Source organism: Lichenostomus cassidix, chromosome 17 (genome assembly GCF_008360975.1).
Source record: "Lichenostomus cassidix isolate B80296 chromosome 17, HeHo_3.0, whole genome shotgun sequence".
NCBI lineage: Eukaryota > Metazoa > Chordata > Aves > Passeriformes > Meliphagidae > Lichenostomus > Lichenostomus cassidix.
Window position 1 is genome coordinate 10,521,725 of NC_139497.1, and position 13,424 is coordinate 10,535,148.

General features: G+C 54.4%; 1 protein-coding gene across 1 annotated transcript; it reads left to right on the forward strand.

Moving 5' to 3' along the window:
- On the forward strand, window positions 1-3,491 carry NRARP (NOTCH regulated ankyrin repeat protein). The gene has a single exon (XM_085076536.1). The coding sequence runs from the start codon at window positions 224-226 to the stop codon at window positions 575-577; it is 354 nt and encodes a 117-aa protein (XP_084932662.1). The 5' UTR covers window positions 1-223; the 3' UTR covers window positions 578-3,491.
- The last annotated feature ends 9,933 nt before the right edge of the window (window positions 3,492-13,424 follow it).

Here is a 13,424-nt window from a genome sequence, read left to right on the forward strand (position 1 = left end):
AAAAGGCGCGCGCGGGGCCGGGGCGCTCCAGAGAGGTGCGGGAGGCGTGGGGCGCGCCGAGCAGCGGAGCAGCGAGCGCAGGAGGCGACGGGGCCGGGGCGCGGCGGCAGCGGCACCACAGCCCAGCCCCGGCAGCGGCCGCAGCACCGCCCGCCCGCCGCCGCATGCCCGGGCGGGCGCCGCCGTCGCCGTCCATGCGGGGCGGCGGGGCCGAGGCGGCGGCATGAGCCAGAGCGAGGTGTCGCCGTGCGCGGCGCCGCCGCCGCCCCCCAGCCAGCGGGTGTTCCAGGAGGCGGTGCGGCGCGGCAACACCAAGGAGCTGCAGTCGCTGCTGCAGAACATGACGAACTGCGAATTCAACGTCAACTCCTTCGGGCCCGAGGGGCAGACGGCACTGCACCAGTCCGTCATCGACGGTAACCTCGAGCTCGTCAAGCTCCTGGTCAAGTTCGGCGCCGACATCCGCCTGGCCAACCGCGACGGCTGGAGCGCCCTGCACATCGCGGCCTTCGGGGGCCACCAGGACATCGTCCTCTACCTGATCACCAAGGCCAAATACTCCGCCGGCGCACGGTGATGCCGGGGCTGCCCCCCCCGCTCCGCTCCCCCGGTGATGCCGGGATCGCTCTGCCGGTGATGCCGGGTCCCCCCCACCCCGCGCTCTCCCGGCGATGCCGGGGACCCTCCCCGTTCCCCCGGCCGCCAGAGCTGCTCCCGCCCCCGCCCGGGCGGGGTTTGGCGAAGATTTGGGGCCCCACGCAGAACACGCCACTGCTTTTACATTTTTAAGTTTTTTGATTGATTGTTTGGGGTTTTTTTAATCTTCCAAGGGTTGTTTCCTACTGTAACGTGGGTTTTTTTCCTCCATCTACCTCGGCTGCACTCACAGTATTCACGGTTTCAGTTTGACATCTGGGCAGATGCTTTAACAACCCCCCGTCCCTCCCCGCTAATATTTAATCCCCCTCCCCGCTCCCCTCGCTCCCGACCCTCCTATTTAAAGTATTCTGGCTCAGAAACGAATTCATTTCAACGCCCCCCAAAAGTCTCCCCGCAGACCCCCACTGGTGCAGGGCACTGCTCTCCGGTGCCAGCCCCGGCCCTGGGCGTGATGCCCCGTCCATGGGCTGGGGCTCCCGGCCGGCCGCGGCCCTTCCCGGTGAGGAAGAGCAGGAAAGTCTCCCTCCTCTTCCAAGTTCTCCCAGTGTTTTCCCACCGCTGACTTTTTTTTGGTCGAGGCGACTCCGTTGGAATATGACAGACGTGGTTTTCTCACCCCGATTGCTCCTGGTTTTGGTTGATTTTGCATTGGGTTTTCTGCTTTGGTTCTTCCTTGGATGTCCGAAGAAGGTCTGCATCCTCACCCGCTCCACGAATCTGTTTAGCACACGTGAGATCCCAGGAAAAGACATTGAGTCCTTGTGGTTTTGTAAAGGGGGATTAGCAAATCCTGGACTTTTTTCTTTTTAAAAAAAAAGTGAAATAAACTCTAGAGGCAGAGGATTTGCTTTTGCACAGAAAAGGGGCGCGAGCGCTCTCTGCTGCCTACAGAGAAGCTGGAAAACTACTGAAAAGAGTTTGGGAACTTTTATTTTTTTTTTCTTTTGGTTAAACTTGGATAACACTTCTCAATGCAGAACGATTCACTTGACGAACGTACACTCACCTGCCTTTTATAGGAGATATATATGCCAAAGTATATATCTTTATAAAGGAAAGGGAGGGAGCAGAGCAAGCCACCCGAAGGCGCATTTTGAAGTGACTGCACGTATAATCGCAAATGCTGCTTTTTTTATTGCTATGGCACAAGAACATCCATTTGGAAAATGCGGAAAATTTCAGAAGTCTCCTTTCTCCGGCTGGTCTTTCAGCCCTCTTCTCCTCGTCTGCACTAAAGCCATCCATATCACTGCCATCTCCCCACTCTTTCCTCTCCTGCTCCCTGCATCCAAACCATTCCGATTAAAAAAGAGAAAAGAAAATAGTTACCTGCTGGTTTATTGGGGTTGTGTCTTACCTATTTATCATGTCTGTATATATTTGTGGGTGAAGATTGTGAGCCTGGTTCTGTTTGAAGCTGGTGGTGAGTGTTTAAAAAATATGGTTTGGGAAATATGCTTTTTTGTTGTTCTTTTTTTCTTTTCCTAGTCTTAAAACTAAAAAAACCGCTAGAATCTGCCCTGATTATTTCCCATTGCACTGAATATTCTGCTTTGTCTCTGATGGTTTCACCTGCAGTTGTTTGGGTTTCATTGGTTTTTGTGTTTGTTTTTTTTCTTTGTCCACTTCAACAATTTGAGATAATTTCAAAAGCTCCAGATTTAAAGAAGGAAAAGAAAAAAGCCCTGTCAAAAGTGTCTACTGTTAATGCTGTAATTTGCAAGGAACTGCTTGGCCGAAGTCTTTCTGTGAGCATGGAAGGGGGTGTCCAGCACTTCCACTGGTGCTTCTGTGCGATAGTTATGGGGTGGGAACAAGACCTTTCCTAGTGAGGTTTTATTGTTGTTATCAGATGGTTGCACATTTTATTTTTTTTTTTTACGTAAATGGATTTGCCACAATGAAATGTCATAACATTTATGACATGATATTAAAAAGTGTATTGTAAAGCCAAGTTCTAGATGGATTTTTAAAAAGAAATCTTGGTTATAAACCCAGTCTAAAGGGAGCTCTGTCCAGTGTTGTAAAGACAACATGATGTAACCCATATTTATATTTTTATAAAATACCTATTAAGACTGTGAATCTCCTGTGTGAATTGCTGGGTAAGTTGTTTAAGAAAAGTATTGTTCCTTTCCAGCTTCCTGGAGCTTTAGGCACGCTGAGATTTTTGGGAAACTGTACGTCGGGGAAGGGGGTTTGCTCTGAAATTGTGAGTTGATGTATTTTTACATCCCTTTGTATTTTACTGAAAAGCTGCTGCCCTTCCTAGTCCCTAGAGTTTCAATTTTCTATGCAACCCCCACACCCCCGTTTCTCTTGATCCTGAGAAGTAAAAGGGATGCAGATTGATTCAAATTGAAATGAGGGTCCCCCCACCCCCCTTGTTGGCTCATCGTGCTGCTGACCCTTCATGCCAAAACGGGGAGTACAAGAAAATAAAAAATAGAGGCAGGTGGGGGAGGCTCTTTCATGCATGACTGGTTGCCTTCCAGCAGTCATCTTTTTAATTATTATTATTATTTTTGTAAGAAGAATATATTGATAATGTCAGTGAAATAAGCAGACATTGAAGCTGATGCACAGATTGCTCCAGAAAGGAGTTTTTCTGTAGATTTTTCTTTAGATGCGAATACCTTTTTTAATTATGTTAATTAATGTTAAGAATTTTTAGGCTTATATTGAAGCTGTATGTGGGTCACTATATGATCATTTCTAACTGGATAAAGTCTGTACAGTACAGCATATTCCTGAGTGTATGATATAGACGTGTAGCCTCAGAGTGCGAAATTTATAAATAAATTTTTCATTGATCTTTTTATAAAAAAAAATACTTTTTTGCTTGTTCTTTTCCATGAGGTTATTGGCATGCTGGGTGTTTCCTGTGGTAGGGGGTGGCTGTCTGGGTCCCCAGGTGTCTCTTCTGGTGTCAAACTTTCAGCTGTTCTGGGGTTAAATGCACCCCTGGAGGGGGATGGCTGGGGTGGATTTGGGGGGAAGTGTGTGGCCCCTTCCCACAGGCCGAAGGAAGCTCCCTGGGCTCAGGGGTGTCCTTGATTGCCCCATCCCAGCATTCAGAGCCTGGTGGAGGGGTGATGGCTCAAACCAAACTCTGGTGCTGAATGGGCATGTGGTGTTTGAGACATCTCTAAATAATCTACTTGTCCCTAGGGAGTGAAGGGAGAGCTCAGCAGCCAGTCTTGGGACTGTGGGAATGGGGGTGCATTTTTGGAGCTGCAGCCCCAGCCCCTCTGGCTGAGCACCCTGCAGCTCCCTGTGACCATTCCCAGCTTTTTGATTCCATCCTGGGCCCCAGCAAGGGTTTGAGGCCTCTCAGGCTATGGCGCTGGGGTCAGTGGTGTCTTCAGCTGCCCCCTAGAAGGGGCACAGGGTCAGGGTCAGGGTGGGCTCTCCCTCCCCAAAGGCATCTCTGTCCCCTTGCGTGGCTCAGAGTGGACCAGTGCCCAGAGCAGGCAGAGCCCTTCTTTTCTGGAGGCTTTCCAGGCAGGATCTGGCTGCTCCGGGAAGTGGGAAGAGCAGAGGCAGCCCCATGCCTGCACTGGTGGGCCCTGCCCGAGGCCAGGGCTTTGAAGGCAGGATGCAGGCAAGTCTCCCTTGCTGGCTGTGCTGGTGGGTTGGATGAGGCTTTTTCTCTATCAATAATTGTGCCAACTCTGCAAACACATAAATCCCAGGGAAATTAGTGCCATGCTCAGTTTGGCTCTAGGTGTGGGTTCCCAGGGATGCAAGGAGTGGTGTCCTGCAAACACAGTAGGGAGGAAACCTGGAGAAAAGGCTCAATGTGACCAATTCCAGGCTGGCCAAACTCCACTCCAATGTGCCAAGCCCTGTGCCATCTGCTGCCAGCACAGGTCAGTGCCTGGCACAGACATAGCTGGTGTCCCCAGGTGCCCTGGGGTCACACAGCTGCCTGGGCAGCAGCCCCGTGTGGACAATACAGGCACCAAGTGACCCAGATGGATTTGAGCAGGAAAAAAAGATGATGCCAAAACCATGAGTCACAACCAATGGTGGTCCTGGGGATCCTTCACCCAGGGTCCTGTGGCAGCTGCTGACTCCAAATCTGTTGGGGGGTGATGACCACTCCCCTCTCCTGCCATGGTACTGTGTGACACTGTGCACCAGCCCATGCCACCAAGCCTCCTACATGGCTGTACTCCCCAGGGCACACAGGGATGTGGGTAGAGATCATCCCAGCCTCATCCGTTTGCACTTGGAATGCTGCAAAACCTCAACCTTGTGCCTGCATTGGGATGTCTCAGAGTTGGGCTCAGCCTGGCTCAGTGCAGCCCTGCAGCTGCTTGCCCTTCACCTTGTCCCAGGGCCCCAGCCAGCTGGGCTGGGCCAGCCGCTGCCTCAAGGATGTGCTTTTCTGAGGAAACACAGCATTCCTGTGCATGGCTTCTCTCCCAGCAGTGGGTGGGGTGGGCTGAAGTCTCCAGCAGCCCCTGATTTGGGCATGCCCCTGGGGCCAAGCCCAGCAAAAGCCCTCTGTGGGTTCCCCACATCTGATGGCCCTGGCAGTCAGGATGTACTGAGGGCACAGCTGAACCCCAACCCCAGGGCTGAGCACCCCGGGGAGCAGCTACCCCGGTGCCAGGCTCCTCCCAAGGCCCGTGGCCACTCCACTTTGCAGCTTTCCTCTACAGAAACCCTACCCAAGAAATCTAGGAATTTCAAAGCCTTATTTTTTTCCCCCTCTTTTCTTTCCCTTTTCTATTTTTGTTCCAATAACACAAAAATATTGGATGGTTTGATGGCATAAGCACATTCTTCTGGCATTTTTGCCTGTCCCTGGCTGTGTGTTATTGTCCACTGGCTGCATTACGTAGGTGCTGTTGTTCCAAGAGAAACCAAAGCAAAGAATCTGAACTTTCAAGTGCTTCCTGTCATTGTCTTTTGCTTTTGTTTGTGCTGTTGACTCCAAACCAGACGGATCGGGCTCCCCTCCGGCTGGGGGGCGATGGGAAGTCAACACAGCCCAGCGAGGTTTGACAGCTTTGTCCTCTTCTATTGCCCTTCATCCGTCAAGCCTGGCCATCGGCACTGAATCGGCCATCGCATATGGATGCGGGGGAGGAGATGGGATTTTATTTGAATTTCAGGGAGCTTAACACAGTAAGTAATGAATGAGAAAGAAAGACAGCAAGCCGGCGAGCAAGAGGGGACAGGCTGTAATCAAAATTCAGGACATTTTAAATAGATGCTTTGTTGGGCGTTTGTATGACTATGATAATGCCACAGCCCGCTGGCCCAAAGAGGAGTTACCTTTTTTAACAAAAAAAATCACAATCAACTTCTGTTTGGTGCCGGCAAGGAGCCGGTGGCTTGGGCTGCCCAGCCAGGCTGTTCTCATTTTCAGACTTCATGATTTTTTTCCCCTTCTTGAGGCTTTCTGGGCTCCATCCTTCTGGGTAGGTGGATGGATGGATGGATGGATGGATGGATGGATGGATGGATGGATAGATGAATGGTCAGTGGCACTAGGGTCCTCAGCATATTGTGCAGGACAGGACAGCTCATGGTTTTTACCTGTTTTTTTGCTGCTGACCCGTAACTGCTGCAGTATTTGGTGCTGGGACTAGGTGCAGAGGTCCTCTCCCCCTTATCTGTCCCAGGCCACCCCAGTCCTGTGGCATGGAGTAATTTTGGGCTCTTCTTGGTGTATACACAAGCTTCATGCCCTGCCATGAGGTGAGCATGGGATTTTCAGTGCCCACATGCCCTAAAACCACTGTCACTCTACAGACCCCCATGCTTGGAAGGCTGTGTCCTCCCCAGGATGCTCCCAGGCCTGGGATATATCAGCCCAGTATAGGCAGCTCCCATTTCTCCTTGGTGCAGCAAGTGTCCCAGGGAATGATGCTGCTCCAGTGTGCAGGAACAAGAAACATCTTTCTTCTCTCCCCAGAAATGCTTCAGCTGCCATGTTCCTCTGCTACCACAAACACCCATCTTGGGGTGCCCAGGGATAGGTCACCTCTGGGTCTCATCCTGGGTGGGACACTGACCAGCAGGTGCAATGGAATTTTTGGCTTCTTTTTGTTAACAGGTTTCTCTTCCTGAGAAGAAATGGTCAAGCAGGGTAACATCCTGGTTTGACTGCTTTTGGGGAAGACGGTGGATGGAGTTTGGGTCTGGAAGGATGGAGGATGCTTGGCTGGAGGGATTGAGAGATGGCAGGGGATCTGAGGGGGATCACTGGGGACATGGAGGGGTGGAAGAATGCGGGAAGAGGAGAGAGGGGAGTGGGGCTGGCTGGGAGGAATAGGGAATAGAGGCCTGATGGGCTGGATGGGTAAGTGATAGACAGAAGAATGGAGAGAGGCAAAGATGGACAGCTGGAGGGATGATGGGGTGGGGGATGGTTGGGATAACTGTTTTAATTAGAAACTTCATTCAGCTTGACTCCAAGAGTGTTCTGTGGCTGGGAGCAGACCCTGAGGGCAGACCAAAGAGAGCAACACCTCCAGCCAGCACCATCAGCTGATGGCAGATCTCAGCCCAGCTGAGCTGATGGTGTCCTCCTGGCTCTTTTTAAGAAGAGGCTCCCCAGAAGGGGAAAATTCCCCAACCAGCTGCATGTTTGTCCCAATAGGATGGCTATGGCTCTGCTGACCCCTCCTCAGTGGGGCATGGAGAACCCAGGCATGAGAAAGGAGAAGTGGCAGAGTGGGCCCAGTGAGAAGAGCCTGGCTGGAGAGGACATGGACAGAGGGGACATTGGCTGGCCAACACCCGGTGGCTCTACTGTGATACATCTGAGGGGCAGCTGTGGCTGACCCTTTACATGGACCCTGAGCAGCACCCTGGGACTGATGGTTCGTGTTCTGAAACAAGACAGCACAATGAGCAGATCCTGGCTTCGAATGAATTCTGCAGTCAATGAAAGCCTCTGTCTGGAAGTGGCCACTCTACGGCCTCCTCTCACCCCAAGACTGCAATCTCTGTTCTTGTTTTCTCCAGCCGAAAAATTCCTTCTCACCCATGTCCAGTCCCTGGCAATGCTCCCACACACAAATGCAGTTGCACAAACAGACTCTGAATGTGCCCAGCCCTCTCTCAGATTTCCTGCCCTGTACTGGACTCTGATGTCTCAGTGTGGTCACCATGCAGCTGGGGCAGGTGCTGGGTGGCAGCTCCCTGGACTCTTGATTTTCTCTAATTATGCCTAAAACTCTCAGTCACCCAGTGGCTGGAAGGCTTTCCCAGGAGCAGGTGGAGGAGCTGGAGGCACTGGTTGCAGTGTGTCCTGAGGGTTTCCCTGGGTGCCCTATCCCTTGCCCCAGTCTGCCCCTTGGAGAGGAGTTGTGTTTCCAGCAGCCCAACACTGTTGGGGAACTGGCAGGTGCTGTGACAGTGGGTCTCTTGCTCTATGCTTCAGTTTGGAGGTCACAGGTGGGGGACCCCAACTCCAGCTTCAGGGGCCTGGACCACCTGGTGGCCCGAGGGAGCTGGGCTGGGGGTACAGGGAGGTGCTGTCTCGGCACCCACCACCCGCCTGTGCCCAGGAGCTGGGGGGCACAGGGCAGCCCTGGCCTCACTCTGCAGTGCCAGCATCAGCCTCGACTCCCGGCACAGCGCCCAGACAGGGAGCCTATCCCCAGTGCGTCCCCACATTTCACCGTGCTCACATTCTCAGCTACGGTGACAACTCTGTGCTGCCCCCGTCCCGTTTTCCACTCACTGCTCCCCCTCATTCAAAGCCTCTATCCTTTTAAGCTATTTTTTTCCCCTCCTATTCATTTCCCGGACGCCTCGATCCTTTTCTCCTGCCTAGCCCCTCTCCCGAGCAGCTGCTATGCTAATAAGCATGAGGCAGAAAAGGGAACGAGCCTTTGCAGGGCTGGGGAGGAGAGAAAGACCCCAGAGCCCTCCAAATGCTAAATAAATCCAAGGCTGGAGCAGCATCCCCGAACAAAAGGCCTGGCCTCCCCCCTCTCTTCTCTGCTTCCCAATTCCACCACCTTTTCACATTCAAATCCATTAAACAGCGAGCAGAAAGACCCCGAGTATTCATAGCATTGCATTAAAGAGAAAGCCCCGTGGTCCCTCTCTGTCGGGGCCGGGCAGAGGGAAGAGCTCTCCATCCCCGCCGGCTCTGGGATTCGCCCGGCTCTGGCCCCTGGGCTCGGCAGAGGGAGGACAAAAGCCCCTGGCACCGCGCAGGGATACCAGTTGCCTTTCCCCTGCGATCCGGGGTTCTTCCCCACATGGGGCTCTTGGGTTTCTCCAGTGGCATGGAGTCCCTGGTTCCTACAGGCAGTTGCTGGGGGCTGCATGGGAGCCTGGGGGTGCAGCAAGACGGGGCCCCCCACATCTCCTGCCTGCTGGTGGTGCTGGGGAGTGCTACGGCAATGACAGCGCAATGGGGACGCCCAGATCTGGGTGGTGAAGACCTCCCCCAGGCAAACCCCAAGGGCAAGTCTCTTGGTGTCAGTAACAGGCAAGGAGAGGGACACGGCCAGGCACAACCAAGGGCACTGTGATGATGCCCACCAAGCCCTGAGCAACGACCAGCCACCACTACCTCACCATGGCTGGTGCCTTTCCAAGCACAGCAGGTGCCTCAGGCTCATAACAGAGATTCCTTCGGCCAAAATTGATGATTTCATACCCATTGTGCCTATTTTGTCCTAAAGTCAGAACAGCTTTCTGGTGCAAAGACCACAGATCACATTCCATGAGCAGGAGAAGGTAGGGATGGGGGTGGATATGCAGTGGGCTCCCTATCAACTGCTGAGGCTGGTGGTGATATGCCTGAAAGGATGGGACTCTGGGGGGAAAAATAGGTGAGCATTTTCTTCTTCTGTCTTCTGGGATGGAAATGGACTTTCAGCTCCAGGAAGGACTTCATGCTCTTCTCAGGGATTAAGTTTATGGTGAAATCACAGAAGTCCAGGAGATGGGCCTTTAAGTACCAGATACTGAAAAATCTTTTAAAATCATGGACTTAACATAGGATTGAAGCTGAGTGATGCCAGCTGGACCACGGAGACCATGATGGTTACATGCAATGCTCAGGAGGCAGCAGTACCTACAACCCTCCCTGCACAGCTCAGTCAGTGGGGTGGATTCAGCTCTGATAGTGGGGGTCCATCTGAGGTGTCTGGGCTCCACTGTGGAAGCAGGGGAAGGATGGGAAGGGATGGCAGCACATCGACCTAAGCTCGTTTTACTGCTTGAGATGTCCTGGCCGGCCTCTGCCCCAGGTTCTGGAGCCATTTCAGGTGTCCTGGGCACCCTGAAGCATCTCAGCTGGCACACAGTACTGTCTTTTGGTGCCTGAATCCTGCTCTGCACCAGTATAATGAGGAGTCTGGAAGGTGATCAAGGCTGCCCCAGCAGGTCACCTCCCTCTGCTCAGCCATGGAGCCCAGCCACCCCTGGGCTCCTGCATTTGTGTTTATGTAGCCACCAGGGCTTCATCCTGACCACTGCAGATGCTGCACAGCTTTGGGGTGCATGAGGGACCAGACCAGCAAGACATCTAGATCAGAAGATAGAGAGAGGTGGGACAACCCTCAGGAAACCTAAAATTATGTTAACCACTGCATGTGACATGGGACACAGGAGCGCAGACCCCTGTCCCTGCAGTGCAGGACCCCAGAGCTGTGTGAGCAGTGCCCTGAATGTGTCCCTGTATGGGATCCCCATCTCCCCGAGTTGCTCCTCAGTGTGGGGTCCCTGAGGTGCCTTCACAACCAAGGTTTCAGGGCTGTAGGACTTGGCTGACCCACCCTATCCCCGCTCCCCACTGCAGACCACCATCTCCTCAGACCAATGAGAGCCTTTTTCACGCTGGGACCTTTCTGAGCTCCACCAGGGATGTGTTCCCCCAGAAATCAGCTCCCTGGAGTGAACATCAGGAGGGACCCTGAGAGGTTTCTGAGAACAACCTGCCCCGTGCCATGAAGGAAACCAGCTTGAGCCAGGAGGCTGAGGCCAGGAGTCAGCCTCAGATTTTGAATTCATGGAGGCCCCTCCCGTGGGGAACTCATGTGCAAGCACTAAGATTGACCCAGCACATCAGAAACAGGGAGGGGCTGTGCTGCTCCAGCTTCCATGGAGTGTCCTTAGTCAGAGACAGCAGGCACTCATATCACCCTGCCTTGACCAGGGCACTCACTTCTATCTGCGCCTCACCTGAGGCAGGACATGGAGGGTTGACCTGGCATGGAGGGACATGGAAAGCCCCAAGATGCTGCCAACACCACAGTCCCGCTCCTGGTAGACTCCCCATGTGTCTCTCCATGAGTCAGTGGCAGGTGGCCATTGCCCACCATTGCCCTGGGGGACCCCTCCCTCCCAGTGTGACCCTAAGCCCACCCACCATCTCGCTCTGCTCCAGCCCTTCTCAAGGACCAGCCCTAGCAGGGAATGCCCGAGACCTGCCCCCAGAGCAGTCCCATCTGCACCTTGAACTGCATGGCCCCAGAAGGTGCTGAGAAGGGCAAGGAACACTGTGAGGTTTTGGGGGATCTTCTAAGAAACAGCAGGTTAACAAGCAGTGGGGCACCACCATCACTGCTGCCAAGGCTGTGGCTGGAAGTGCCCCAGCCCTTCTTCAGGTCTAGCAGACCCAACCCTGCTGCAGGCTCCAGCCCTCCTTTGAGCTCCAATGCCTCCAGCCCTGCAGGATGGGCCCACAGCTCTGCTGGGGCAAAGGCTGGGAATGTCCCAGAGACAAGAATTGCCCCACATTGCTCCCAGACTGGTCCAAGGGCTACCCTAGCTGCTTCTTCATCCTTGTGGGGCTTGCTGGGGACATCGTGTGTGTCCTGGGCTGGATGGGCTGACCCAGGCGACCTGCAAGCACCATAGCACTGCTGTCCTCCATCATGGCTGCACCTCGAGGGGTGTGGTGGGACCATCCTGGGCAGGTCTACCTGCAGCAGCAGGTGCGACAAGGGTCCGGGGCATCCCTCTGAGGGGTTGGCCGGGGAGAAAGGTCCCTGCTTAGCAATGCAGGAATGCAGGTCGGGCTGAATGCGGCGGAGGCGGGTCTGATCTGGTGCCCCACTAAGCCTCCATTCTTTCCCAGCCGGTGCATCTTGTATTCAGGCTGCCTGCTCCTAAGCAGAGCGTCTTTAATCCGTCCCTTGTCTCCTCCATTCCCTTTCAGGCCTTTGGCCAATGGGAAGGGGATGAGCAGCTCTCTGCAGGAAGGAAATTAAAAGCGAGGAGGAGGGTAGGGAGGAGGAGAGCGCGGGGAGGGGGACTTGGAAGGGGAGACAATCCTGGAGTGGAGATGCCAGTCATCGGGGTCTCAATAGCCCCATTCACCCTGCCCAGCCACACAGAAAATCAGGGTCACCAGGATCCATGCCCTGCCTGGAGACAACTGTTGCTTTATTCTTTTTAATTGCTGGAAAACGCAGAAAAGTTCACTTGTGTGTGTGGCTGGCTCCAGTGGGGGCTGCGCCGGGGGGCGCGGGCGGCGGAGGGGCGGGAGGGATGGGGTAGAGCCCGACCTGCAGCGAGAAGGGACACAAAAAGCAGACGCACGTGAGGGTGGAGGCTGCGACCCGGCATGGCGGAGGAGCATCTGCACGGCCGGGCAGCCGAGAGGTGGTTTGGGCACAGGGCGAGCCCCAGGACGGGGACAGGGTGGCATCACCTCCCAGGCATGCATGGGAAGGGTTCCCGGGGTTTTGGGGTGGCAGGGATGACCTGTGCAGACAGGTGGGGCAGATGTGTCCCCACATCTCTGGGCAGGGAGATGCCAGGTTGATGCTTCTGGCTGGAGACACAGAGACCAGGCAGCTCGGCACACATGTGGCACACATTGACACCCAACCTGAGGGTGCTGACACAGCTCCCAGATGAACATACAGCCATTTCCACTCTGAGATGCTGCTCCAAGTGACACCCCAGTCACATGGAGGTTCCACCCCTGCGCCCACGCAGCCATCCCCAGGGATGTCCCAGAGAACAGCTCTGGGGAAACAGCTGCCCTCTCGCCCTACCATCCATCCCTCTTGCCATCCCATGTGCCCAGATGTGGCTGAGCACCAGTCTTGACACACAGGCCACCATGGGCTGTTGCCATCTATCAGGAGCCCAGCAGTGCCCCACTGGCAGCTCAGCAGCTGCCCTCCAGCTCTGATGGATGGATGGATGGATGGATGGATGGGACACACTGGGAGAGAACACAAGTACCTGGGCCAAAGATGGAGCCAGTCCCATACTGCCTCCATCAGGGACATCTCTGTGCATCCTCCCCCAGGCCTCCGGTGAGCCAGGGGTGATTTGGCCCTGTTGCAGTCTCCAGATTTGGGTTGCACTTTCCTCCCTGGTCCAGCCTTGTCTCCCTTTGCTCTGGCCTTAGATGAACACTCAACTTTCCTGTGTGAAGAGCATCAGAGATGTGCTCCCAAGCACTCCATGACCCATGGGACACAAGGCAGTGTGTTCTGAGGTTTCCCTGATAACCATGTCCTCTTGCAAGTCACAGAATTCCAGACTGATTTGGGTTGGAAGGGACCTTAAAGCTTATCCAGTTCTACCCCCTGCCATGGGCAGAGACACCTTCCACTATCCCAGGCTGCTCCAAGCCCCACCCAACCTGGCCTTGGGCACTTCTAGGGATGGGGCAGCCACGGCTTCTCTGGGCAGCCTGTGCCAGGGCCTCATCACCCACACAGGGAACAATTCCTCCCCAATATCCCATCTAACCCATTCTCAGTGGGAAGCCATTCCCCCTTGTCCTGTCACTCCAGCCCTTTTCCAAAGTCCTTCTC